The 25,872-nt window shown below is 37.7% G+C and overlaps 7 protein-coding genes and 1 pseudogene across 9 annotated transcripts; 4 read left to right on the forward strand and 4 right to left on the reverse strand.

Moving 5' to 3' along the window:
• Positions 1–68: 68 nt before the first annotated feature.
• On the reverse strand, positions 69–928 carry LOC111828707. The gene has a single exon (XM_023777261.1). It carries the CDS (start codon positions 865–867, stop codon positions 178–180), a length of 690 nt encoding a protein of 229 aa, XP_023633029.1. The 5' UTR covers positions 868–928; the 3' UTR covers positions 69–177.
• An 829-nt stretch (positions 929–1,757) lies between these two features.
• On the forward strand, positions 1,758–4,250 carry LOC17897576 (wall-associated receptor kinase 5). Its single transcript, XM_006303852.2, has 3 exons — positions 1,758–2,607; positions 2,715–2,888; positions 2,979–4,250. Exons 1-3 carry the CDS (start codon positions 1,764–1,766, stop codon positions 4,163–4,165), a joined length of 2,205 nt encoding a protein of 734 aa, XP_006303914.1. The 5' UTR covers positions 1,758–1,763; the 3' UTR covers positions 4,166–4,250.
• A 2,057-nt stretch (positions 4,251–6,307) lies between these two features.
• On the forward strand, positions 6,308–8,712 carry LOC17899487 (wall-associated receptor kinase 1). 2 transcript variants are annotated; one of them, XM_006306791.2, is made up of 3 exons: positions 6,308–7,166; positions 7,267–7,446; positions 7,523–8,712. In XM_006306791.2, exons 1-3 carry the CDS (start codon positions 6,308–6,310, stop codon positions 8,707–8,709), a joined length of 2,226 nt encoding a protein of 741 aa, XP_006306853.1. In that variant the 3' UTR covers positions 8,710–8,712. The 2 variants fall into 2 exon arrangements, with proteins under 2 accessions (XP_006306853.1, XP_023632663.1); XM_023776895.1 differs by lacking the exon at positions 7,267–7,446 and having other exon boundaries at positions 6,308–6,805; positions 7,756–8,712.
• Positions 8,713–11,940: 3,228 nt separating this feature from the next.
• On the forward strand, positions 11,941–13,179 carry LOC17899759 (F-box protein At1g30790). Its single transcript, XM_006304593.2, has one exon. It carries the CDS (start codon positions 11,941–11,943, stop codon positions 13,177–13,179), a length of 1,239 nt encoding a protein of 412 aa, XP_006304655.2.
• A 1,348-nt stretch (positions 13,180–14,527) lies between these two features.
• LOC17897697 (wall-associated receptor kinase 2) lies at positions 14,528–16,953 on the forward strand. Of its 2 annotated transcripts, none has more exons than XM_006303099.2 (3): positions 14,528–15,370; positions 15,473–15,634; positions 15,722–16,953. In XM_006303099.2, exons 1-3 carry the CDS (start codon positions 14,530–14,532, stop codon positions 16,918–16,920), a joined length of 2,202 nt encoding a protein of 733 aa, XP_006303161.1. In that variant the 5' UTR covers positions 14,528–14,529; the 3' UTR covers positions 16,921–16,953. The 2 variants fall into 2 exon arrangements, with proteins under 2 accessions (XP_006303161.1, XP_023644574.1); XM_023788806.1 differs by having other exon boundaries at positions 15,473–15,601.
• A 79-nt stretch (positions 16,954–17,032) lies between these two features.
• On the reverse strand, positions 17,033–17,915 carry LOC111832465 (annotated as a pseudogene).
• A 247-nt stretch (positions 17,916–18,162) lies between these two features.
• On the reverse strand, positions 18,163–18,852 carry LOC111828582. The gene has a single exon (XM_023776871.1). The coding sequence runs from the start codon at positions 18,850–18,852 to the stop codon at positions 18,163–18,165; it is 690 nt and encodes a 229-aa protein (XP_023632639.1).
• A 1,249-nt stretch (positions 18,853–20,101) lies between these two features.
• On the reverse strand, positions 20,102–21,483 carry LOC17900882 (extensin-3). The gene is made up of 2 exons (XM_006305378.2): positions 20,522–21,483; positions 20,102–20,401 (listed from the first exon to the last, which is right to left on the reverse strand). Exon 1 carries the CDS (start codon positions 21,451–21,453, stop codon positions 20,536–20,538), a length of 918 nt encoding a protein of 305 aa, XP_006305440.1. The 5' UTR covers positions 21,454–21,483; the 3' UTR covers positions 20,102–20,401; positions 20,522–20,535.
• Positions 21,484–25,872: the final 4,389 nt, after the last annotated feature.

Genomic DNA, 25,872 nt, shown 5'->3' on the forward strand with positions numbered 1-25,872 from the left:
GCTTAACTGATCTTTGTAGATAATCAATTACTCTATTTATAACTTCCCTTGATTACTATACTAACCAGTAAAGAAAAATTAGAGTTGATGAATCTTATTCCATATGTAGAGTAGATACAAAACAACAACTCAAGAAAATAAAAATGAAAAAATAAAACACTCGAACTTAATTCTTCATCACCTTGTTGATTTGATCACCGATGCTGCTTGGTCTACCAGAACAAAAGCTTGATGAAGAGACGGAAGAGGATTCATAAGCATAATTTGCGTTCTCACATAGCTTAGTTCTTTGTTCAACCCCATCAGAAACGCATAACGCTGCTCCTTCTCTCTCGCCTCTTTAGCTTGTTTCTCAATCTCGCAATCACAACCTCCGCACGCACACTCAGCCACAGGATCATACTCCAACAACTCCACGCTAGCTCTCATAAATTTCGCGAAATATCCACTCACAGAGTCACCATCTTGCCTCAAATTCGCGAGTCTCCGACGAAGCTCGTAGATCTTGAAATCAACACTCGGCACGAACAGGACCCGGAGATCCTCCCAAGCTTTATGCGCAGTCTTCGCGGACGATACATACCTTCGAAATTCTTCGCCCACTGAACTCATCATCCAACACTTAACCCTCGCGTTACATGTTCCCCATGGATGATAGAGCGGCGAGGAAGGTTCAGGTTGCTCGACGGTGCCGTCGACGAACCCGGTTTTGTTCTTGCTTTGAAGGAAAAGGAGAAAACCATTCTTCCAGATGAAATAGTTGTCTTCGGCTTTGCTTAGTATAGCCATCGGGAGATTCTCGTTGTATTGGTCATCTGGATCGATATAATAAGGAGATTCAGGATCGAGTGTGGAAGATTCCGCCATTTTCACTGTGACCTCCTCAGCTCTGAGCTCTCGTTACTGTTTTTGATTTTAGGTTTGCTTTTGATTTTTTCTTTTTTTTTTGTAATCTGTATAAATAAATAATGAATAGCTGGGCTTCTATGGGCTTTAGATTTCTCCTCCCTAGCCCAAAGTTTAAGATTTATTTTGTTCTACCCGCCTTAATTCGTACTTGTGTGTTGGCTGTTATGTAACTCCAAAAAAAAAAAATTAAAGGGCTCATTTGCTACAAAATATCAATATTTGTCCCACAGTTTGACTCATATACATACTTGTGTTTTGTTTAAACGCTCATAAACTTTTGTTGTGTTTGAGAGGTTCTTGTTTCGTGAGATCATTAACCATTGTGTTAATAACTCTCCTTAATTGGTATTTTCTACACTTGTGTATCAAATTTGGTACTAGAAAATTTAAAGTTTTTGTTGAAAGGGCCGAATTCATGAATATGAAATATATATAGTTGACCAATGCCCACTACTCTTTTTTTAACTGTCAGATGGTTTTCTATATTTGATAATTATATACATTTCTGAATATTTTACCATATCTTCAATTATTTGAAGATTTCTTGCTACTACCAACTATCTGAAACTTTGAATATTGTTAAACAGAAGCAAACGCAGACGTTGTGATGTAATATGGAAATAAGCAGCAAATTTGATCAACGTGGTCTTGCTTATGTAAGTTGAGTTTAGTATTTGCAATTTGTAGGAAAATGGGAGCGGGTCAGCGAACACTAATCAAGAAACACATCTCAAGGCTGAGGATTGGTTCTTATTATATAAAGCCTTAAAGGGATATGATTAAACAAAAAAAACAATTCAAAAGAGAAACAAATTAGAGAGAAAGTAAGAAATAAAGAGAAAAAAGGAAGAAAGATGAAGAAGGTGCCTAGTCTGTTTTTGTTGGTGGCTATCTTCTTCGTTGCTTATACGCAGCTAGCGAAGGGGCAACCTCAACCTCGCCATGATTGCAAATCTAGATGTGGCAACGTCACAATTGAGTACCCCTTTGGTATTTCCACAGGTTGCTACTATCCCGGAGATGATGTTTTCAATATCACATGTGCGGAAGATAAACCAAATGTCATAGAAAACATTGAAGTGAGAAACTTTTATCACAGCGGCCAGCTACGCGGTATGCTTCCTCGGTCCACTGTTTGCTATGACGGGGTAAGGAATGATGAATTCAGTTCCCTCTGGTTTCAACTGGATAATTTATCTCTCTCAACCAAAAACAAGTTTACTCTAGTCGGCTGTAACGCTTGGGCACTTCTGAGCACCTTTGGATTGCAAAACTACTCAACTGGATGCTTGTCATTATGCGATTCTTCCTCGGTACCAAATAATAAATGTAATGGTGTAGGTTGCTGCAGAACAGACGTCTCTGTTCCGTTAGATAGCAACAGGCTTGAAATGCAACCAGCTCGCTTCGAAAACATGACTTCTGTGAAACACTTTAATCCTTGCGTCTACGCCTTTTTCGTTGAAGATGGTATGTTTAACTTCAGTTCTACAGAGGACCTTGAGAATCTGAGGAATGTCAGGCAATTCCCTGTGGTACTGGATTGGTCTATTGGAAACCATACATGCGAGCAAGTAGTAGGCAGAGACATATGTGGTGGTAACAGCACATGTTTTGATTCTACTCGTGGAAAGGGTTATAACTGCAAATGTTTACAAGGTTTTGAGGGAAATCCATATCTTTCAAACGGTTGCCAAGGTACTTTATATCAATTTATTTTTCTTTCTTTCTTCTTTTAAGTGTTAGTTTTTTTTCCTCATACATACATTTATATTTGCATCTTGCCCTTTGTTCCCTTGGACCAGACATCAATGAGTGTACTACTAGCAGCAGTATCCATAAACATAATTGTACGGATCCCAAAACCTGTAGAAACAGAGATGGAGGCTATTATTGTAAGTGTCAATCTGGTTATGGCTTAGATACAACCACTATGAGCTGCAAGCGTAAAGATTTTGGATGGGCTATGATTCTTCTTGGTAAGCTTCTCTCACTGTTTCTGGACTCGATGTTTTTTGAAGATCAACTCAGTCTAATCATCTTTGTGTGTCTATGTTGTGTGTGATCAGGAACCACTATTGTCTTCTTGGTCATCCTGCTTGGCGCTAGTTTAATAAAACAGAGGCTGAGGCACCGGAAAGACATCGAGCTGCGACAACAGTTTTTCGAGCAAAATGGTGGTGGCATGTTGATACAGCGACTCTCAGGAGCAGGGCCGTCTAATGTTGATGTCAAAATCTTTACTGAACAAGGCATGCAGGAATCAACTAATGATTATGATGAGAGCAGAATCCTGGGTCAGGGAGGCCAAGGAACAGTCTACAAAGGGATACTGCCGGACAACTCCGTAGTTGCCATAAAGAAGGCTCGGCTTGGAGACCGTAGCCAAGTTGAGCAATTCATTAACGAAGTAGTAGTGCTGTCACAAATCAACCATAGGAACGTGGTCAAGCTCTTGGGATGTTGTCTAGAAACTGAAGTTCCCTTGTTGGTCTATGAGTTCATTACCAGTGGTACTCTTTTCGACCACTTACACGGTTCTACGTTTGATTCTTCTCTATCATGGGAACACCGCTTGAGGATAGCTGTAGAAGTAGCTGGAACTCTTGCATATCTTCACTCCTCTGCTTCTATTCCAATAATCCACAGGGATGTCAAGACTGCTAATATTCTCTTGGATGAAAATTTAACTGCAAAAGTAGCAGACTTTGGTGCTTCAAGGCTGATACCAATGGACCAAGAGCAGCTCACAACAATGGTGCAAGGAACTCTCGGCTACTTAGACCCAGAATACTACAACACAGGCCTTCTGAATGAAAAGAGCGATGTTTATAGTTTTGGGGTAGTCCTCATGGAACTGCTCTCAAGTCAAAAGGCATTGTGCTTTGAACGGCTAGAGACCTCAAAACATATAGTGAGTTACTTTGTTGCTGCCATGAAAGAGAATAGGTTGCATGAGATTATTGACAGCCAAGTGATGAATGAGTATAATCAGAGGGAGATCCAGGAAGCTTCAAGAATTGCTCTTGAGTGTACAAGACTGATGGGAGAGGAAAGACCAAGGATGAAAGAAGTAGCTGCAAAGCTAGAAGCCTTGAGAGTCAAAACAACTAAACACAAGTGGTCGGATCAGTATCCTGAGGAGAATGACCACTTACTTGGTGTTCAAATCTTATCAGCTCAGGGTGATACCAGTAGCATTGGCTATGACAGCATCAAGAATGTAGCAATATTGGACATTGAAGCTGGCCGCTGATATATATCAGTCCAGCTCTGAAAAATTCACATGTAATGATATTTTTTCTTATGTTGTAAACGAATGCTTCATATATTCTTGTATCATGGTGTTACCTCTTTAATATCTTCGGTGTAGATTAATATTAAAGTGTTATATATGTTAGAAAAGGGTAAAAAAAATCGTAAAGGAACTCTAAAAACTTTTTACAACAAAAAATATCAAAAGAAAACAGAGGATGTTGTGATTAGGAGTTTTCTTCCAACATTTTCCCTATAAGTCATTCTTCATATTTGAGAAATAATATCAATTTTGAGGTGACAATAACTGTTAAGAAAAAATTATGTCAAGGAAAGAATAAGAGTAGAGTTTGACGAAGAAGGTTTAGGAATGTCCACTATTCAATATTATATTACCATTGTTTCTTCCCATTTGAAGATTCTTTGCAGCCTCTTGTTGTCATAATATTTGAATTCTACACGAATAAGAGTTTTTGTTTCTATCAAAGAAAAAGCAGACGTTGTAATTATTATAATATGGGAAAATGAATCATACTTAAACGTTCCCCTCGTGCTATATTGACATGTTCTTGTTTGAGTTGTTGGATTGAAATATTGCAGATTCCTGCAAGTTCTGTGAAATTGGGAACAGGACTGCAGTAATCAAATAGAGTAACACAGAAGCGGCCAGATTTGTTGTTATAATAACCTGAAGCAGAGGATATTGAGCACAAGGAGAAACATGTAGCACTTAGGCTATGACAGAATCAAGAATGTAATAGTACTGGACACTGAAGCTGGCCTCTGATGTTTATCAGTACCACTCTTGTTTAAGTATCAAAAACATGACAGTCAAAAAGACCATTTAAGCTCGATCTTGTAGATCACTAGTTCTCCTGTTTATATCTCCTATTTGCTTTGTACCTGACCGATAGAAGATTTAACTTCCATAGTACTTGAATTTACAAGCAGATATATTTGTGGTTACAAAACAACAACTCAAGAAGAATAAAACACTTTGGGATTCGTCCATTGAGAAGAGAAAGCGAATGCTAGGTGTCCGAGAGGCAATAAAACCCTTCAAGAGCACACACTAACTAGATCTTCCCCTCCTGAGTCTAAAGTTTCAAGGATTATTAGATTTTCCCGCCTCAATTGATACTTAGGTATTGCGTGATATGTACGTAACTAAAAAAGCTTGAAGGGCTCATTTGTTTTAAACTGTAAATTTGATCCACAGCTTCACTCATACATTTTTAATGTTACTCTAGCTAAAAACTTATATTTTGTTTCCTAAATTAAATTTATCATTCTTGTTGCATAAGATTGCTCTGCTTTTGTAACCAACACCTCGTAAAACACTAGAAATTTATTTGAAGAAAACATAGCATATTTTCATATAATTGAACAAATGAATTGTTATGAGGTGGAAATTAATGTGAAGAAAATAATAGAGATTGACGTTGACGAAGAGGTTAAATTGGTTGACGTGTGACACTTCTCCTTTAGTCCTTTTATATAGTTGTCAAATGGGTTTCAATCGTAGTACTTCTTGAGCCTGTAATCTGAATCTTTACTTCTTTTTTTTTTTTGGTCAAACAATCTGAATCTTTACTATTCTTCACATTTGAAGAGTCCTTTGTAACCACCAATCGTATTATCATAATAAAATTCAAGAGCCGTAATTACATTTTCATGGTCTTGATTAAATTTTTGAATCTTAGTATGGCAGATATCTGCAATTCATGGAGATAATGACAAAGGGGTTTTGCCTTGTGTTTCAAGAAAAGAAGAGAAGGACCGATGAGGGTTCACATTTGAAGATTCCGTGCAACTACCAAGCGTCTTATCCTTTGAATAGTAAGAAAATAAGTCACTGTTAGGAAAAGAAAAAACGAAACTGGAGTAACACAAACAAATTGTGAAGCAAACGTACACGTGTTGTTACATAACCTATATCATATTTGAACACCCTTCTTACGTGTTACATTGACATGGTTTTTGATTGATTAGTTGAATTTTAGTCTCCTGAAATTTCTGAGAAAATGAGAACGGGTTTGTTTCATATAAGAAGAGCCTCGAGGAGATGACTGATGATGAGAGAAAACTCAAAATAGGAACAAAGTTAAAGAGAAAGAAAGACACAACAGAGTTATAGAAGCAGATGAAGTTGCAGGGTCTGTTCTTGGTGGTGGTGGTGGTTATATTCTTCCTTTCTTATACGGTGCTGGTCAAGGGGCAACATCAACCTCGCAAGGATTGCCAAACTAAATGTGGTAACGTCACAATAGAGTATCCTTTTGGCATTTCTTCAGGTTGTCACTATCCGGGAAATGAAAGTTTCAGTATCATCTGTAAGGAAGATAAGCCACATGTCTTACGTGACATTGAAGTGAAAAACTTTAATCACAGCGGCCAGCTACGGGTTCTGCTTAACCGATCCTCTGTTTGCCACAGCGACAAGCAAGGAAACGAAACAGAGTTCGGTTACAGCAATCTTACACTGGATAACTTATCTCTCTCCGCCAACAATAAGTTTACTGTAGTAGGCTGTAATGTTTTAGGACTTGTGGGCACTTTTGATATCATAAAGCAAAACTACACAACTGGATGCGTGTCATTATGCGATCAACCACCGTTGGAAAATGGAAATTGTGAAGGTGTAGGTTGCTGCAGAACACAAGTCTCTTTCCCCTCGGATAGGAATACATTTCTATTTGGCTCAGCTCACGTACCGGGCCTGCCTTCCGTGTATAACTTCAATCCTTGCGCCTACTCTTTTCTCGTTGAAGATGGTATGTTTGACTTCAGTTCTTCAGAAGATCTTAAGAATCTGCGGAATGTCACGCAGTTCCCTGTGTCACTAGATTGGTCTATTGGAAACCAGACATGTGAGCAAGCTGGAAGTACAAGAATATGTGGTGGGAACAGCACTTGTTTTGATTCTACTCGTGGGAAGGGCTATAACTGCAAATGCAACAAAGGTTTTGATGGGAATCCATACCTTTCAGACGGCTGCCAAGGTAATTGATTAATGTTCCTTAATTCTTGAGTATTTATTGTTGTCCTCTTACTGAGTAATACATTTCTTGTTGCATCTTCCCTTATTTTTCCTTCGGCCAGACATTGATGAGTGTACTAGTACTATCCATACACATAACTGTTCGGGTTCCAGCACTTGTCAAAACAAAGTGGGACACTTCCTTTGTGTTTGCCCATCTGGTTACGATTTAAATGCCACTTCCAATGGCTGCGTGATTAAAGAGAAGCCTGTGTACTTTGGATGGACTCAAATTTTTCTTGGTAAGCTCCCCTCACTTGAACATAGATTATTTACTTATGAAAGTAATCAATTTAGACATCTGTGTGATATGATCAGGAACCACCATTGGATTCTTGCTCGTCCTTCTTGGCGTTAGTTTTATAAAACACAGGCTGAGGCGCCGGAAATACACCGAGCTGCGACAACAATTTTTCGAGAAAAATGGTGGTGTCATGTTGAGAGAGCGACTCTCACGCGCAGGGTCATCAAATGTTGATGTCAAAATTTTTACTGAGGAGTGCATGAAGACATCAACAAATGGTTATGACAAAAGCAGAATCTTGGGTGAGGGAGGCCAAGGGACAGTCTACAAAGGGACATTGCCGGACAACTCTATTGTTGCTATAAAGAAAGCTCGGCTCGGAGACAATAGCCAAGTAGAACAATTCATTCGCGAAGTGCTCATGCTTTCACAAATCAACCACAGGAACGTGGTCAAGATCTTGGGATGTTGTCTAGAGACTGAAGTTCCCTTGTTGGTCTATGAGTTCATTACCAATGGCACCCTTTTCGATCATTTGCACGGTTCTATGTTTGATTCTTCTCTTACATGGGAACACCGTCTAAGGATAGCAATAGAAGTTGCTGGAACTCTAGCATATCTTCACTCCTCTGCTTCTATTCCAATAATCCACAGGGATGTCAAGACTGCTAATATTCTCTTAAATGAAAACTTAACTGCAAAAGTAGCAGACTTTGGTGCTTCAAGGCTGATACCAATGGATAAAGAGCAGCTCACAACTATGGTGCAAGGCACTCTAGGTTACTTAGACCCAGAATACTACACCACAGGGTTGCTGAACGAAAAAAGCGATGTTTATAGCTTTGGGGTAGTCCTCATGGAACTGCTCTCAGGGCAAAAGGCACTGTGCTTTGAACGGCTAGAGACCTCGAAACATATAGTGAGTTACTTTGTTGCTGCCATGAAAGAGGATAGGTTGCATGAGATTATTGATAGCCAAGTGATGAATGAGTATAATCAGAGGGAGATCCATGAAGCTGCAAGAATTGCTCTTGAGTGTACAAGACTGGTGGGAGAGGAAAGGCCAAGGATGAAAGAAGTAGCCGCAGAGTTAGAGGCATTGACAGTCAAAACAACCAAACATAAGTGGTTGAATCAGTATAGTGAGGATAATGAACAGTTGCTTAGTGGTCACATATTGTCTGCACAAGGCGATATCAGTAGCCGTGGTTATGACAGCATCATGAATGTAGCACGTTTTGATATTGAAGCTGGCCGCTGATAAAATCACATATATCTCATATTGTTTGTGAGTAATGCTTATCTATTTGTACTACTAAACGTTAAATAACCAAAGTATCAAAACACAACATTCATGTTTATACACTTGACAAAACCACAGGGAACCTGAGAACCTGAGATCCTCACACATTTTATACGCTTGATTCATCATGTTTAGATACTCATCTAAAATTGTAGTATTGCACCATCTAAATTAACTTATCATTCTTGTTGTACAAGATTGCTCAAGTTTTGTAGCCATGCTTGATCACATCAAATCTCTTAGGTTGTTTTTGTTAAAATATATGATCTTTTATCTCTTCCTTTAGTTTTTGTTTTGTTTTTGTTAAAGTGTCTTCCTCTTGGTTGCTTAAGCATATGCATATATAACTTTGCATCATTGAAATCATTTCATTATAATGTGATATCTAAATGTAAAGTTCTTAAAGTTTCGATGAAATATGACTCCAAAAAAAAGTGATGTCATAGTGGGAAATTAAAGAAACAACTCGTAATAAATAAAAAAACATCAGAAGAAAACAGAACATGTCGTGATCATGACTAGTCTTATTCCTACATCGTACGCATCACAAGGAAATTCTCTTATAAATGTCGAGAAAAAGAATGTAAATTTGTCGTGTAATATCATCAAGAAAAGAAGAAAGAACCAAAAGGGATCACAGTTGAAGATTCCTTGCAACCAACCGTCACTGTTAGAGATAAAAAAAAACCAAATTGGCTACCCAAGGAAAACGAACAAGATATCAAAAAACGACGAGAGGACCGAGACCTAGAGTTGTCACTATTTAACCAAAGCAAACGTACACGTTGGGATATGAAGCATGTATAAACGTCCTCCTTTAATGTTACACTGGCATGGTCTTGTTTGTTTAGTTGAATTTTAGTCTTTGTAGATTCCTGAAATTTCTGAAAGAATGGGAACGGTTCTGCAAAAATGAGTTAAGAGAACATCTCATGTACTGGGGTTTCTTTCTTATAAGAAAAAACTTCAATGAGATAAGAGAAAACTCAAAACATTAACAAAGTTAAAAGAGAAGAGAGGTAGAAGAGGAAGGTGCAGGGTGTGTTCTTGGTGGTTATTCTTTCCCTTGCGTATATGAAACCAGGGAAACACACAACCTCAACCCTAGGGAGAATTCCAAACTAAATCTGGAAATGTTACAATCGAGTATCCATTACAACTAATAACTTATAACATCTTATGTGTAATGAGGAAAAAACAACTCGTGAAGTAACACTAGAAGTTTCTGACAACGGAAAACAGAGAGCCTTATTATTTCTACATCTTCCCTCTAAGCCAATTTTGCATATTTCAATAATAAAAGTATAAAGAGATTCTTGAGGTGGAAATAACAGGTAAGAAAGGGGTTAAGTTGCCTAGATAAAAGTAGAGACGATAGAGAATGAAGTTTAAATTATTGACAAGTCCACTACTTAAACGTCCTCCTTGCGTTACGTTGGCTTTTTGGTCTGGTCTCTGTAGCTTCCTGCAATAAGACACGAAGAAGGGACAGGTCAACGGAAACAAGTCAAGCGAGCATCTCACGAGTAATGTTTGATTTCTTAGTTTTAATAAGCCTCGGGCAGATAAGAGAAAACTGAAAGAGAACCCAATTTAGAGAGAGTGGAAGCAAGTGAGGAAAAAGAGAAAAGGAGAAGATGAAGTTGCAAGAGGGTCTGATCTTGGTGGCTATTTTGTACCTTGCTTATATGCAGCTGGTCAAGGGGCAACCTCAACCTCGCCAGGATTGCCCGACTAGGTGTGGCAACGTCACAATCGAGTACCCTTTTGGCACTTCTCCAGGTTGTTTCTATGCCGAAGATCCTAGTTTTGAACTCACTTGTAACGAGACAGAGAAGCAGCTCCTCACTGGCAACCTTCAAAGTCATCAACATTTCTCACATTTTTGAATATCATCTTTAGTAATGTTCATATTTTCATTAGTTGGCATGCTAACTAGCCAAACAACAAAATATTACTTCATGAAGAATCTAATATCCATATGACATTGAAATACCAATACGGATTCAAAACCAACTCAATAAGATAAACTAGAATCTAAAATAAAAGCCACAAAAACATAACGTAGAGAGAAAAGTTATGATCATGGACGTGCAATTCCTAAATTCTTCATCTTCTGTATCTCTTCATCGACGATTCTGCTTGCTTAACCATATTGTAAGCTTGGTAAAGTGACGGAGGTGGTGTCTTGAGCATGATTAAGGTCGTCATAAAGTCAAAGTCTCTGTTCAAACCCATCAAAAACTCGTAACGCTGCTCCTTCTCTCTCGCCTCTTTAGCTCGTTTCGTACCCTCGCAATTGCAACCACCGCACTTACACTCCGGTACAGGATCATACTCCGACAACTCCATCCACGCTTTACTCAGTTTCCCAAAATACTCCGCCACAGAGTCACCACCTTGCCTCAGCGAAGCGAGTCTCCAACGAAGCTGATAGATCTTCAGATCAACGGACGGAACGAATCTTTGTCTGAGATTTTCCCACGCTTTATGCGCAGTCTCCGTGTACAACACAGACTCTACAAGCTCATCGCTCATCGATTTCATTAGCCAGCACATAACCAACGCGTTGCATCGTTTCCATGGCTTATAGAGAGGCGAGGAAAGGTCCGGCTTCTCGATGGTGCCGTCGAGGAACCCGGTTTTGTTCGTGATTTCAAGGTAATCGAGAAATCGTGATTTCCAGAGAACGTAGTTGTCTTCGGCTACGTTGAGTTTATTATCGATAGAGAAGAAATTGGGTAATAGTTCAAGAAGCTCAGGATCGAAATAATAGGGAGATTTGGGATCGAGAGCTGGAGTTAAGTTGTTGATAGTTTCCGCCATTGTCGTCACTGCTCTGAGTCCTCCTGAGCTGAGCTCTTCTTCTAAATTCTAGGGATTGCTTTTTATCCCTTTCGATTTTGACTTATTGAGTCTTAAAAATATTTTTTAAAAAAATTCAAAAAAAAAAGCAAGAAGGCTGCGCTATATTCTGTAAATAGTTGGGCTTAAATGGGCCTTGTATTTCCCCTCCGGAGCTCATAGTTTTAGGGTTTATTAACCCTACCTTAGTTTACAAGCATGGAGTCACACGCCTAAGAATAGAAGAAACCATTTCAAACAGAAGATTTGTGTGTGTGCTGTGAGAACTTAGAACTGATCCATATTGGTTTTAAAGCTGTGACTTGATTGCCTGCGAAGTTTCTGATGAGGACTCACCAAAACAAACGCCTTTGCCAAGTCGAATCCAAGGTTTTGTTGGGAACGGCCATCAAGCACAGTGGTGAGCGAGGTTGTAACGAGGAAGATGAGAAAGACAAGCTAGAAGATTCAATCCCTAATGATCTAGAGGTGGATATACTAACTAGACTGCCGGCAAAGACTCTGTTGAAGTTCCGATGCGTGTCCAAGATGTGGTCTTACATCATCCGAAGCCAGAGTTTCGTGGATTCCCACTACGCTTTGTCCTCCTCGACGCGATCGCGTTTCACAGTCACTTTCTGTAACGCTCTAATCGTCCCGGATGACACCAAGCGTTTGTTCATCTTTTCCTCTTCCTTTGAGGAAGAAGATAAATCTTCTTCTTTGGTTGCCAAGCTAGACATGACAGTACCTACTGTGGTCTTGACTTACCGGTGGAAGTGTCCTTCCATCCACGGCTTTATTGGTTGTATTAATAATAGCTTTCAGTTCATTGTATGTAACCCGAGTACGAGGCAAGTCATTACCTTACCCACTAAAGGATCCCGCTCATCCTTGGGATATGATCCTGTCGGTCATCAATTCAAAGTGTTGAACCTGGTGACTTCTCCTGACATGTTTCCTGATTATCTAGTGCACGAGTTTATAACACTTGGAGGAGGAGGAGAAGTATCACGCAGTCAGGTTACCACCGCTCCTTATTACCCTGTAACCGATGGAGTTTACATCAATGGTTCCATCTATTATGGTGCTTGGGCCCCTAAGCTAAGAATGGATCCGGTGATTGTGTGTTTTGATGTCAGACACGAGAAGATAAGTTTTATCAAAGCGCCTAGGAATGTTGTGTTTTGGGAGACTGAATCAATATTGATGGATTACCGAGGGAAGCTAGCTTCGGTTTTAGTAAACCCATATTCTCCATTCCGAAGTTTTGGTTTATTGATACTTGAGGATGCCAAGAAACATGAATGGTCCAAGCAAACGTTTGAGCTTCCTTTCCCGTTGGTCGATGTGACTTCCCCGGGCACCAACAAGGCTGGTGAAATCATTTTTGCCCCAAACACTCTCCCACCCGTTGATAAACCATTCTTCATTTTCTACTACAATGTGGAAAAGAAAGACATGAGAAGAGTTAGGCTCCATGGAGTTGCAGACGATGAAGAGTTTCGGCGCCGATATGGACTCCAAGACACTATGCGCGTCACTATCACACCCGAACACTTTGAAAGTATTGCATCTTTGTAATGTATTAAGTAAGACCTTGACAGACTCTAGTTTCTCTTTTTCTTTTTCTTCTTGTAAGTGTTGGCTTTTCAACACAAAGCAAACTAGTTTTTTTATCCTACCAACGATAATTTGCATTTTTTGACATGTGTATTTGTTTTATTGCTGTTCATATTTTTAGTGTTGTTGGTTTGTTTTATTGTTGTTCATATGCTGAACTGTATGCTGCAGATAATCATCAAGAAGCTTGTGACTGTGTAGTTTATGATCTATATAAATTAAGGCCATTGTGGGATTTTTTTTGGCTAGCAAATCTTTTGGAATACCAAATCCTAACTATCATTTTATCTGATAAGAACCAATAGGTCTAGCTTTAAAAGACAGTGGAAATTAAAGAAGCAGGGAAGAGAACGCTTAGGTGAAGGTGGTCTATTACATTATAAGCTTGCAGATTCCCTCCCCTTTAATTACAGCTTCCTTCCACGGTTATTCTGATATTTAAGGAGGGATATCTACATATGTATACTGGCTGGATCATGGATGTAACTACGACCAAGATGATTAGTTTCACGGCTCCACAATAATTTTTAATTACCACAAGAGACAAATAATATTCTCTAATTCATATCTAACATAGAACGAAGAGTAAGTTTCGGGACTCTCAATGTAAAACCCGTAAAAGGAACACTAATTTTTTCCAATAAAAAGTAGCCAAGGAAATAGAGAGCATACAGTGATCAGGAGTCTTATTCATGCATTATTTAGATTTTAAGGTGTTAATTAACTCTCAAGTAAAAAGCCCTATTAAAATTTTTTCTTTGCGTCAACAAGTTAACCATGTGTAACATCAGTGGAATGGTATACAGTTATAAACGTAGGCCAACGTCGTAAGTGGTCTGTGTGTCCTACGAAATTAAGTGGAAAGAGACATAGATATTAAATAGGAAGATAAAGGTAGTGAATGGGGTGACGGAACCGGTGTGGATCTTGGCTTGATGAGTAGTTTTTAGTCTTCATTTAACAATAACTATAACAAGCTAATGGTACACTTATTATAGATGATTAAAGAACTAGCAAGTATATTATTTGTACCAAATTGTTTGACAAGTCCAATAATTGCAGGAATCTATCTGATCTGCACTAGTACTACTCGTTACAACTCACAACTACATCTTCCCAACATTGAAGTTAAATGTTTGACAAGTCCACTACTGGTTCTAGTTAAACACAGGCAATTATTGGGAAAGTTTGGATAGGTCATCTCAAGACTGGGGTTGGTTTTCTTAGCTATAACAAGCAGAAAAATTCGAAGAGAAACAACAATAGAGTACTAAAAGCAAGTGAGAAAAAAAAAAAAAAAAGAGGGAGAAGATGAAGTTACAAGACGGTCTGATCTTGGTGGCTATTTTCTACCTTGCTTATACGCAGCTGGTCAGGGGGCAACTTCATCCTCTGGATGGTTGCCCAACTAAATGTGGCAATGTCACAATCGAGTACCCGTTTGGCACTTCTCCAGGTTGTTACTATGCCGAAGATCGTAGTTTCAATCTCACCTGTAACCAGACAGATCATAAGCTACTCTTTGGCAACATTCCAGTCATCAACATTTCTCACAGCGGCGAGCTACGTGTTCGGGTTGCCCCTTCCTACTCTTGCTACAATAGCCGAGGAAGTTTGAGTAATGGGATATACAATACTATTTCGCTGGCTAACTTAACTCTCTCAACCAAAAACAGGTTTACTGTAGTAGGCTGCGACAGTTATGCATTTCTGAGCACTTATGGAGTTGCAAATTACTCATCTGGATGCATGTCAATCTGTTCTTCTACTCCGGAGGCAAATGGAGAATGTTCTGGTAAAGGTTGCTGCCAGAATTCTGTCCCTAGGGGGAGTAACTCCTTCAAAGTCCAGCCTTATAGCTTTAACAACCACACTTCTGTGCATAGCTTTAATCCTTGCAGCTATGCCTTTCTTGTCGAAAATGGTACATTTAACTTCGATGTGTTGGAGGACCTTAAGAGTCTGCGAAATGTCACCGACTTCCCTGTGGTATTAGATTGGTCCATTGGAAAACAAACATGCCAACAGGTTGGAAACACAAGCATATGCGGTGCGAACAGCACATGTTTCGATTCTACTCGTGGAGTCGGGTATAACTGCGAATGTTTTGAAGGTTTTGAGGGGAATCCATACCTTTCATACGGCTGCCATGGTACTCTTCATAATCATTTATTTTTCTTCTTTCTTCTTTTGATTGTTAAGTATTTTCCTCACACGTTTGTTATTGCATCTTGCTCTCATTTCCCTTGGCCAGATATTAATGAGTGTACTAGTAGTAGACATAATTGTTTGGATCCCAACACCTGTAGAAACTATGCTGGAGGCTTCTATTGTCAGTGTCCATCTGGTTACCGCTTAGATACCAACACTATGAGCTGCAAGCGTAAGGACATTGGCTGGACTATAATTCTTCTTGGTAAATCTCCTCAATGTTTTAGATTATATTGTTTCCTAGATCAACTCCTTCTAATCATCTATTTGTGTCTATGATGTGTGTGATCAGGAACCATCATCGGCTTCTTGGTAATCCTGCTTGGTGTCAGCTTTATAAGACAGAAAATGAAGCACCGGAAAAATACTGAGCTACGACAAAAATTCTTCGAGCAAAATGGTGGTGGCATGTTAATACAGCGACTCTCAGGATCAGATTCAGGGTCATCAAATGTTGATGTTAAAATATTTACTGAGATAGGCATGAAGAATGCAACTAATGGTTATGATGAAAGTAGAATCTTGGGCCAGGGAGGCCAGGGAACAGTCTACAAAGGGATATTACCAGATAACTCAATAGTTGCTATAAAGAAAGCTCGGCTTGGAGACAGTAGCCAAGTAGAGCAGTTTATCAATGAAGTGCTTGTGCTTTCACAAATTAACCACAGGAACGTGGTCAAGCTTTTAGGATGCTGTCTAGAGACTGAAATTCCCTTATTGGTCTATGAGTTCATTACCAGTGGTACTCTTTTCGACCACTTACACGGTTCTCTGTTTGATTCTTCTCTAACATGGGAACACCGTCTGAGAATAGCTGTAGAAGTCGCGGGAACTCTCTCATATCTTCACTCCTCTGCTTCTATTCCAATCATTCACCGAGATGTCAAGACTGCTAATATTCTCCTAGATGAAAACTTGACTGCGAAAGTAGCAGACTTTGGTGCTTCAAGGCTGATACCAATGGATAAAGAGCAGCTCACAACTATGGTGCAAGGCACTCTAGGTTACTTAGACCCAGAATACTACAACACAGGACTCCTGAATGAGAAAAGCGATGTTTATAGCTTTGGGGTAGTCCTCATGGAACTGATCTCAGGTCAAAAGGCATTGTGCTTCGAAAGACCACAGAACTCAAAACATCTGGTGAGTTACTTTGCAACTGCCACAAAAGAGAATAGGTTGCATGAGATTATTGGTGGGCAAGTGATGAATGAGGATAATAAGAGGGAGATCTATGAAGCTTCAAGAGTGGCTATTGAATGTACAAGATTGACGGGAGAGGAAAGACCCCGGATGAAAGAGGTAGCTGCAGAGCTAGAGGCTTTGAGAGTCAAAACAACTAAACATAAGAGGTCAGATCAGTATCCTGAGACAGAGGAGATTGAAAACTTGCTCGGCGTTCAAATCTTATCAACACAAGGCAATACAAGTGGCACTGGTTATGACAGCATCAATAATGTACCAATATTGGACATTGAAGCTGGCCGCTGATGTTAATGCTCTGACACCATCACCAATCTCATTGTTTGGTTTTAAAAAAAAACAATCTTACTTCTGCTTCTATCAATTATATATTTGAGAGATATTTTGTTATAAACCAGTAGTCGATAACTCGATATCCAAAACGATAGCTCTTGTGCAAAAGTTTATTTCATGAATTTAATTAAACTTAATACGAAACACTAGAATCTAAGGAAGAAAAACATAGAAAAAAGTGATAACGATCGAAAAATTCTTCATCTCTGGTTCCACTGCATCATCGACTCTGCTCGCTCAACCATTTCATAAGCATCGTAAAGAGACGGAAGCTTATTATTGTACATGATCCGCATCCTCACATAATCCAAATCTTTGTTCAAACACATCAAAAACGCGTAACGCTGCTCTTTCTCTCTCGCCTCGTTAGCTCGTTTCGAATCCTCACAATTGCAACCACCGCACTTACACTCCGGTACAGGATCATACTCCGACAACTCCCTCCAAGCTTTACTCAGTTTCCCAAAATACTCCGCCACAGAGTCACCGCCTTGGCTCAGCGTCGCGAGTCTCCGACGAAGCTGGTAGATCTTCAGATCAAAACATGGAACAAATACACGTCTGAGATCATCCCACGCTTTATGCGCAGTCTCCGCGTGCAAAACATAGTTCTGAAGCGTTTCGGTTACGGAACTCATCAGCCAGCACAAAATTATCGAGTTGCATCGTTTCCATGGCTCATAGTGCGGCGATGAAAGGTCAGGCTTCTCGAGAGTACCGTCGATGAACCCGAGTTTGTTAGTGAATCCAAATAAATCGAGAAGTCGAATTCTTTAGAAGACGTAGTTGTCTTTGGCTTCGTTGAGTTTCTCGAATTAGGTGACGAGTTGGGTGAATTGGTTGATAAAATCTGGATGAAAATAATAGGGAGATTTGATGTCTAGTATTGGAGATAAGCTGGTGACGATAGTATCCGCCATTGTCACTGCTCTGACTGAGCTCTCTCTGTTTCTCTAACTCTAGGGATTTTGCTTCGTATTTATCCCTTTCGATTTTGACTTTTTATTTTTATTCAACAAATAAAATTTTCAGAAATGAAAGCTGTTGGGCTTAAATGGGCCTTTAACGTGAATCTCTTAATAGGAAGATGATCTCAAGTCTCAACAGAAGTCTTTCATGCATTAGTCACTATGAGATTTAAAATGTAAAGGATTCTGAGGTGGGATTGGAAAAACAACGAGTAAAGGAACAACTTCTTTAGCGCCATGACCACTTCATCATCCATTCTGCATCTTCAACCATATTATAGGCTTCGTAAAGAGACGGAGGAGGTTTCTTGAGCTTGATTTTTGATTTCTTAATGAGCTCTTTGTTCAATCCCATCAGAAAAGCGTAAACCTCCTCCCTATCTCTCGCCTCCTTTGCTCGTTTAGTGATCTCGCAGCTGCAACCGACGCAAGAACACTTTTTCACAGGATCATACTCCGACAACTCCAGCCAAGCATTGGTCACTTTCTCGAAATACTTGGCTACCGAGTCACCATCTTGCCTCAGCTCCGCGATTTTCCTACGAGTCTGGTAAATCTTAAACTCAACGTCGGGGACGAATATACGTCGGACATGCTCCCACATTCTTTGCGCCGTTTCATCAAACATCACACGTTTGCTAAGTTCTTCCGTCATCGAATTCCACATCCAACACATAACCAACGCGTTGCATCGTTCCCATCGGTTATAAAGCGGCGAGGAAGCTTCCGGCTTCTCAAGTGTTCCGTCGACGAATGCGAGTTTGTTCTTTATTCGAAGTAATTGAGTAAAAGAAAGTTTCCAAATAACGTAATTGTCTTCCGCTTGGTTGAGTATAATAGTCGAGCGTCTGTTTGAATTTTCATCTTCATCGAGATAATAGGGTGAGTAGAACTCGAGTGCGTCATCTTCTAGGCTCATACTTTCAGCCGTAATAGCTAGCTGCTCTCAAGCTTTTTCTTTCTAGGGTTTACCTTCCCTAAGTAAATTTATAGTATATATACACTTTTTATCTAAGGAAAATAAAGTTCACAACGTTGTCGATTAAAAGGCTCAAAGAAGTTGAGTTTTTAATGGGCCTTTGCAAAAAATGGTGCGTATGACATATGTTAATTAAAATAATTGAGCTTATAACTACTTCTGTTATTGACTTTAAGACGCGTAACGATATGTACATTTAACAAAAAAAACGAAAAGAGTTACGAAAATGGCGAAAATAAAATAATAAGAAGGTGTTAAAAATTAGGTTATCAAGTGGGTCGTCGAGACTCTAGTGGAGAGAATGAAAAGTTATGGCAGCTTAACAGAAGTTTCTCAAGAAAAATAATACAAATAGAAAAAACCAAACGGAAAAATATTATACAAGAAAGAAACAAATAAAAATGAAAAATAAAATGGAAATTTTGATTTGAATGAAAGCCATGCACTAATATAAGTCTTCATGAACGAAAGAATAATTTTGTTAAGAGGGGTGATTTGCTTTTATATATAGCCATCTCTTTTTGCTATCTAACCAACTTAACCTTTTTGATTAGACCAAGAGTTGGTGAGATTTACTTTTGTCTGTAATACTCGTCTTCTTACGTTTTTCTAAATATATTTCTCTCTTTTCTATATATATAGTTTTTTCCGAAGTACCGGAGACCGGAGATATCGACGGTCTAGATCTCCCAATAAAGTATGTACTAAAGGAGCGATGTATATGATCTGATGAAATAAGGATATCGTCCTACTGATCTATATATAGATTGACTAGTGCAACCAGAATTATTGCGGGATTTTGATTAACCGATCCCATTTCTTATAATTAATGAATGTACATGATGATGTTTGTATTAATACGAGGCGAAAGTAACAAACTACGCTATAACCAACTCGTAACAAAGTCTATGTACACTATCAATACTCTAATGCATAAGTACGTACGAGCAACAATGTTTGTTTCATGAAAGTAAAATTAAAGTAGTGTTTGTACAATATAATGGCTGATGATTTCTTTAAATTGAACCCTCAAGAATTAGTAAGCATGCCTGCGCCTGCATGCATGATAATTGGAAGAAGTATAAAATTGTTATTTGTTTTTGTTTTTGTTTTTGTTTTAAACAAAAAAAATGTACTAAAAAAAATTGAAAATGGGGCATGCATTTCGAGCCTTATCATTATTAACTAGTTTTAACTAAGAAACTCTCTTTTATTAATTGGGACAAAGCAAACTTGCACATTAAAAAATCAGAAAGAAACAAGACGTAATTTAATCTTACAAACATATATGTGTGACTACTGATTACATGCATATACCATTGATTGATCAATAGACACATGTTTATTACAATAAAACTCTAAAAACACTTTGAAAATGATGAGAAAGCTTTCTCTGCTTGGATTATATCTTTCATCTTTTCTTTCTCTTATTACAATCACGAGTAATGGATTCGTCTTGTCTTTGTCTTCTTGTATACATCGTGTTCTCCTGCAAAGTATATAACATATATAATAAAATTATTGACATGCATGCATCAACATAAGCTCTTATTTAATTTGTTGATTAACCGAGATGTGTAGATGTAAGTGCTATTGAGAGAGTATTTACCGTGATAGAGAATTCTAATAGTGGTATGGTGGTGGAGGGGATTTGTAGAGGTAAGGATGGTGTGGAGGAGAGTGATGAACTGGAGGGGGAGAGTAGTGTTTAACTGGTGGTGGTGGAGATTTGTAAACGTAGTGTTTCTTTGGTGGGGGTGGGGAATGGTAAACTGGGGGAGGAGAGTAGTGCTTAACCGGTGGTGGTGGAGATTTGTAAACGTAGTGTTTCTTTGGTGGGGGTGGAGAATGGTAAACTGGAGGGGGAGAATAGTGCTTCACCGGAGGAGGAGGAGACTTGTAAACGTAATGTTTCTTGGGTGGGGGTGGAGAGTGATAAACCGGTGGGGGAGAGTAGTGCTTAACCGGAGGAGGTGGTGATTTGTAGACGTAGTGTTTCTTTGGTGGTGGTGGGGAATGGTAAACTGGGGGAGGAGAGTAATGTTTGACCGGAGGAGGAGGAGATTTGTAGACGTAGTGTTTCTTTGGTGGTGGTGGAGAATGGTAAACTGGAGGGGGAGAGTAGTGCTTAACCGGAGGAGGAGGTGATTTGTACACGTAGTGTTTCTTGGGTGGTGGTGGAGAGTGATAAACCGGTGGGGGAGAGTAGTGTTTGACTGGAGGAGGAGGTGACTTGTACACGTAGTGTTTCTTTGGTGGGGGTGGAGAGTGATAAACTGGTGGGGGAGAGTAGTGTTTAACCGGAGGAGGGGGAGACTTGTACACGTAGTGTTTCTTGGGTGGGGGTGGAGAATGGTAAACCGGTGGAGGTGAGTAGTGTTTAACCGGTGGAGGAGAATAGTGTTTGACCGGAGGAGAATAGTGTTTAACAGGCGGTGGTGGAGAAGAATAGAAATAGTTAGCGGTAGATTGAGATACAAAGGTGAGAGAGATTGTTAAGACAAGCAAAGCTGCCACTAAAGAGGCCATTGGAGACCCCATTGGTTGTTTTTGTTTTGGTTTGTGTTTGGGATATTGTAGTGTCTTTCCCCTCAGACCCTTTAAATAGCCTTTTCAATTTCACTCTTTTCACTTTGAGCACATACCTCGATGTAAAATAATAAATTTACGTCATGTAAAAAAGGTACAATTAATTATGTACACCAAACATTGTATTAAATAATAAATATAGAAAGAAGTGATGTTTGTTGGTCTCTCTGACTAACAATTTTAATATTTTTCTTCTGCCGTCGATGATTGACATGTTCTCCATGTTCGAACAACGTATCGAATCTCGTGATCTTCTTAGTAGAACGTTTAGATCTAATAACGTTTGTGTTCTGAATCTTGCGGTTTTTACTATGTCCCTTTTTATAATTACGGTCTCTCAGCAATGTTTTTGTTTTGGGAAATATCATTTGAGAACATTACTAATACTTCATCACAAAAGCAAAGAAATTTCTAAGTTAAAAACGGAAAACATGAGAGAACCATTTCTGACTCTAGCCACACGTGAAGGTACTTTTACTTTTCTAGTTCTTGAAAATTTGTGATGTGAAAATTGAAATGTAAAAACCCCTATATGTGTTCACATATAAGATGCTTTTAGATATTCGATCCATTATTTGTACGTCGAGTTAAAAACCAGTTTGTCATGAAACAATGGTCCAAATCATTAATTTGAATTTATATAGGATGTGTTTTACATACCAAAGTCATTATATTCTCTCGTCCGCTTTAATTTGTTTTCCTGTTTGGTTACATGCATCTTTTTATATATTTTGTTTAAAGTACATGCATCCTCTTTTACGTTTCTTCCTTTGATATCTTCTTTTTGGCTCCGTATGAATAATGGGAAACGAATAACTTTGAACTTAATGCTTTGGATAAAGCATTTGCAAGATTCATTTTGAGTACCCAATCGAAGTTGATTTAATCTGTTCAAATTTCTTTCTCCCTAATTTGTTTACACCCGGGTTTGAGTATGATCTGCCTAATGCAAATAGACCCAATCACCTCTATTTTCATAGATAGAGAGATGAATGAATATATAGAACAATAATCAGAAACGGCTAAATATAGCTAAACAACTTAAGTTCGATCTCACCTACTTCTTACTGGTCAAATATGCTTACACATCTATTCTAGTTACACTTTGATAACAAAATGTACGTAAGCAATCCAATTGCCAATATAAAACTTATCAATCCGATGTATATCTTCAACTCTAATCATAATGTTCTACGTACGTATACCCCAACAATATTGCAGTCAATGCATATATATTGGCCAAGCTTAGAAAAATCAGTTTCTATTGGATGTATTTTTGATATAGCAGATTCGCAATCGTACACGAAAAAACGCTATAACTTAGTTTGAGTTTTTACCTAGAAGATTCAGTTCCGGATAATACTGTTTCCCATCCACAGAAAGCTTTCATTTACATCATTTTTTCATAGTCTAGTCGTTAATATCTTTCTTCTTCAAGAAAAAACATATATATTTGTTAGTTTTTTAGTTTTTTATGCCATATATTTTCTTCATATAAAATAAGGTATTTGTTAGGGAAAATATACTTAAATTCCTAAGCAAAAGCATATGAACGCGTTGACTCAAGGCGGCTGAGTTTGAAATGTGGAAGGAGAACATAAGAGGGAAGGTGGTCCATCATACACCAGAACATCGTTTCCTTCCGGTGACACTGCCACCGTGACAGTGATTCTTCGATTTACGAATTGAAGTTTTGGCCTCACATTTTTTCTTTGTTAAAACTTTATAATAACACGTTTCTTGACCTCTCTAAAGTATACTTTATATTAGTACTGTCAATTTCATGCAAGAAGAAAGAAAAAAAGACGTTAGTATGATTTAACAAGTAGGAAGACTAAATTACCACGACCGGTCTTTTTCATCTTATATCAAAAATAAACAAATACTAGATCAATAAAAGAAGGGAAGCTTGGTCAAGAGTCAAGCTACATACATTTTAGATGAATAAAGTTTATTTTATTTTCATCGAAATGGATAAGTAACCAGCTGGATTAGGAGTTTAAGACTTAGACAAATTAACAACTTTGTATTATATATTTTTTTTACATATTCTTGAAAGCTGACTTTCTTGGTGAGACGTCAAGAAATTGCAAGAATAATCACCGTCATTACTGCTTTGGTCATTTGTAATAAACTAACACGACACTAGGTAGTTACTTAGTTTACCTTTGTTGATAATATTTACATAATTGTATATATTTAGAACCCTTTGGTAAAACATAGATAGCTTATATTGGTACGTGTTTCTTATAGGTACGTCCTTGGGGAAATTCGAGTTTTCTTTTCCCTTTTCTTGGACTTTTCTTTTTATATTAGTCTCATAGTAACAGTTCTTCTTCTCTATTACTATTTTGACAAAAAAAAAAAAAAAAAAAGAGTATAACGTTAGTCGAAATTCTAAACAAATTTTCGAGATCTACAACTTTCATTTTGTAATTTTTGTGGTTAATAATTTTATACATGGGTTGATATGATCATCACTAACGTAACTTACCATTCATTTGTCTCGGAACCAAACAGATCATAGATATATTTAGTCTAATACAACAGACTTGATTGACGACAAAAGACACTTGTTTATATGAAATATGCGATATTGTAATTGCATGATAGATTCATGAGTCATAATTAAGCAACATGGCCTCCTTGTTCGATATGAATTTTCTAAACATATTCGACCTCTAAGCTACTAGCTACGTGTAAATTTTGTAATGTATTTCTTTTTTATAAATCTCTCATCACTTTCAGATTATATGAAAACGAAAGACTACACGTCGATAAATCAACCTAATCTAGAATAAAGATATTTTGTGACTCTTTCTTGGAAACACGTACATAATCGTTATTTGTCGTAAGACACAGTTTTGTCGGCTCGCCGAACGTGTCCCAGTATGCAGTCTACAATCAATATGTCTTTTCAAAATACGTACTATCTTCACATATTCAAACGATTAGTTCGACTGTAAATTTTACAAAGATTTACAATTTTTCAGAATATGATAGGTAAAAACTTAACTCCTGTAAAAATTTTAAGTAAACATAATTCAAAAGATTGATAATAATAAATATTTAGGGAAAGAAGACCCTTTAACCAAAAATAGTAATAATAATTAGAGTATATATTAATAAGAGAATAATAAATAATTACGGGCATATAATTAAAATTTGAAAAATAAATTCGAGGCTTATAGATTGGTAAGAATATAAATAGATACAGAACCTTTTTTTGTTATACCGAAATTGCATTTTCACCCCACAAAAAAAATGAAATGTTTAAACTACGGACGTATCTTTCATACGTTACCAAGAGTCGTTAGATTCGAACTTCCCATGTGAGAACCAAAAAAGTATGGTTGATACGACCAAACTTGTTGGAACAAAAAAAACACTAAACTAGTATCCTAGCTTAGATCTGAGATTAGCGGTTGGTGGTATTGGTTATCGGAGTATATGTTTCTGATAAAATAGTTATCGACCAAAAATTAATTCAAGTTTAGATTATTATGACGGAGCACAACAAATGAATTGGTTCGCAAATCGCAACTCTTTTTTTTTTTTTTTTATCGTTATGAGAAATTGACGTACTTTGCTTTTTATCATTCGGCTGATACCAATGCATGACTCAAAAATCCCATGCAAAAAAAAGTCTAATCTCCTCCTAATTTTGCTGACAAAACGTTTATTTTTAAAAAAAATTGGAAAAGAAGGATTAATGATTCTGCTAAACCAATAAAAACACGATATATTCCTCTATTACATTACGTAGTTTTTTTTTTTTTTTAGGTGAAAAGGTTACGTAATATATAATAATAGATGGTCGTTTGATTTTTTTTTTTAATTATCTTTTATTACATTTTTAATACCGATATTACTCTCACGATAAAATTATTCTCCGTGATATTTTTTTTTTCACCGTGATATTATTCATCTTCAATTTTCAGTATTCAGACTTTACCATGGAGATACTTTTTAATATAAAACTAATTATTTACATTTGAAATCATATAGTCCGTTTTATGAAACCGTTAATTAAGAGAAGTTTGTTAATTTTATTGGGTTATGTGACCAGGCGGATATATATAGTACGTATTTTCCAATTTGAATTTCTATGGTGATAAATGATTCAATTAGAAAACATATAGTACATATTTGGACATCAAAATACAAAATCTCTTGTTTCATGGAGGTATATAGTGCCATATGTACACTTCGAAAAGTCAATGGTAAATAGTAATCATTTAGAATTTGTAAAAAGTACGTAAAAAATATCTTCTCAATATTCTGCCGACACATCCTTAAAATTATGTTTTAAAACCCTTCTACTTTAACGAGAATATATCATATGTATATATATATATGTCCAATTCTTAT

This window comes from Capsella rubella, unplaced genomic scaffold (assembly GCF_000375325.1).
Source record: "Capsella rubella cultivar Monte Gargano unplaced genomic scaffold, Caprub1_0 scaffold_1, whole genome shotgun sequence".
NCBI classification, from domain to species: domain Eukaryota; kingdom Viridiplantae; phylum Streptophyta; class Magnoliopsida; order Brassicales; family Brassicaceae; genus Capsella; species Capsella rubella.

Excerpts from the sequence above, each read along its gene's own strand:
- LOC111828707 (XM_023777261.1), bottom strand. The coding sequence starts at position 867 with ATGGCGGAATCTTCCACACTCGATCCTGAATCTCCTTATTATATCGAT.
- LOC17897576 (XM_006303852.2), top strand. The coding sequence starts at position 1,764 with ATGAAGAAGGTGCCTAGTCTGTTTTTGTTGGTGGCTATCTTCTTCGTT. Across the intron at positions 2,608-2,714 it reads TCTTTCAAACGGTTGCCAAG|ACATCAATGAGTGTACTACT; the intron begins GTACTTTATATC and ends CCCTTGGACCAG. Across the intron at positions 2,889-2,978 it reads ATGGGCTATGATTCTTCTTG|GAACCACTATTGTCTTCTTG; the intron begins GTAAGCTTCTCT and ends GTGTGTGATCAG.
- LOC17899487 (XM_006306791.2), top strand. The coding sequence starts at position 6,308 with ATGAAGTTGCAGGGTCTGTTCTTGGTGGTGGTGGTGGTTATATTCTTC. Across the intron at positions 7,167-7,266 it reads CCTTTCAGACGGCTGCCAAG|ACATTGATGAGTGTACTAGT; the intron begins GTAATTGATTAA and ends TCCTTCGGCCAG. Across the intron at positions 7,447-7,522 it reads ATGGACTCAAATTTTTCTTG|GAACCACCATTGGATTCTTG; the intron begins GTAAGCTCCCCT and ends TGATATGATCAG.
- LOC17899759 (XM_006304593.2), top strand. The coding sequence starts at position 11,941 with ATGAGGACTCACCAAAACAAACGCCTTTGCCAAGTCGAATCCAAGGTT.
- LOC17897697 (XM_006303099.2), top strand. The coding sequence starts at position 14,530 with ATGAAGTTACAAGACGGTCTGATCTTGGTGGCTATTTTCTACCTTGCT. Across the intron at positions 15,371-15,472 it reads CCTTTCATACGGCTGCCATG|ATATTAATGAGTGTACTAGT; the intron begins GTACTCTTCATA and ends TCCCTTGGCCAG. Across the intron at positions 15,635-15,721 it reads CTGGACTATAATTCTTCTTG|GAACCATCATCGGCTTCTTG; the intron begins GTAAATCTCCTC and ends GTGTGTGATCAG.
- LOC111828582 (XM_023776871.1), bottom strand. The coding sequence starts at position 18,852 with ATGAGCCTAGAAGATGACGCACTCGAGTTCTACTCACCCTATTATCTC.
- LOC17900882 (XM_006305378.2), bottom strand. The coding sequence starts at position 21,453 with ATGGGGTCTCCAATGGCCTCTTTAGTGGCAGCTTTGCTTGTCTTAACA.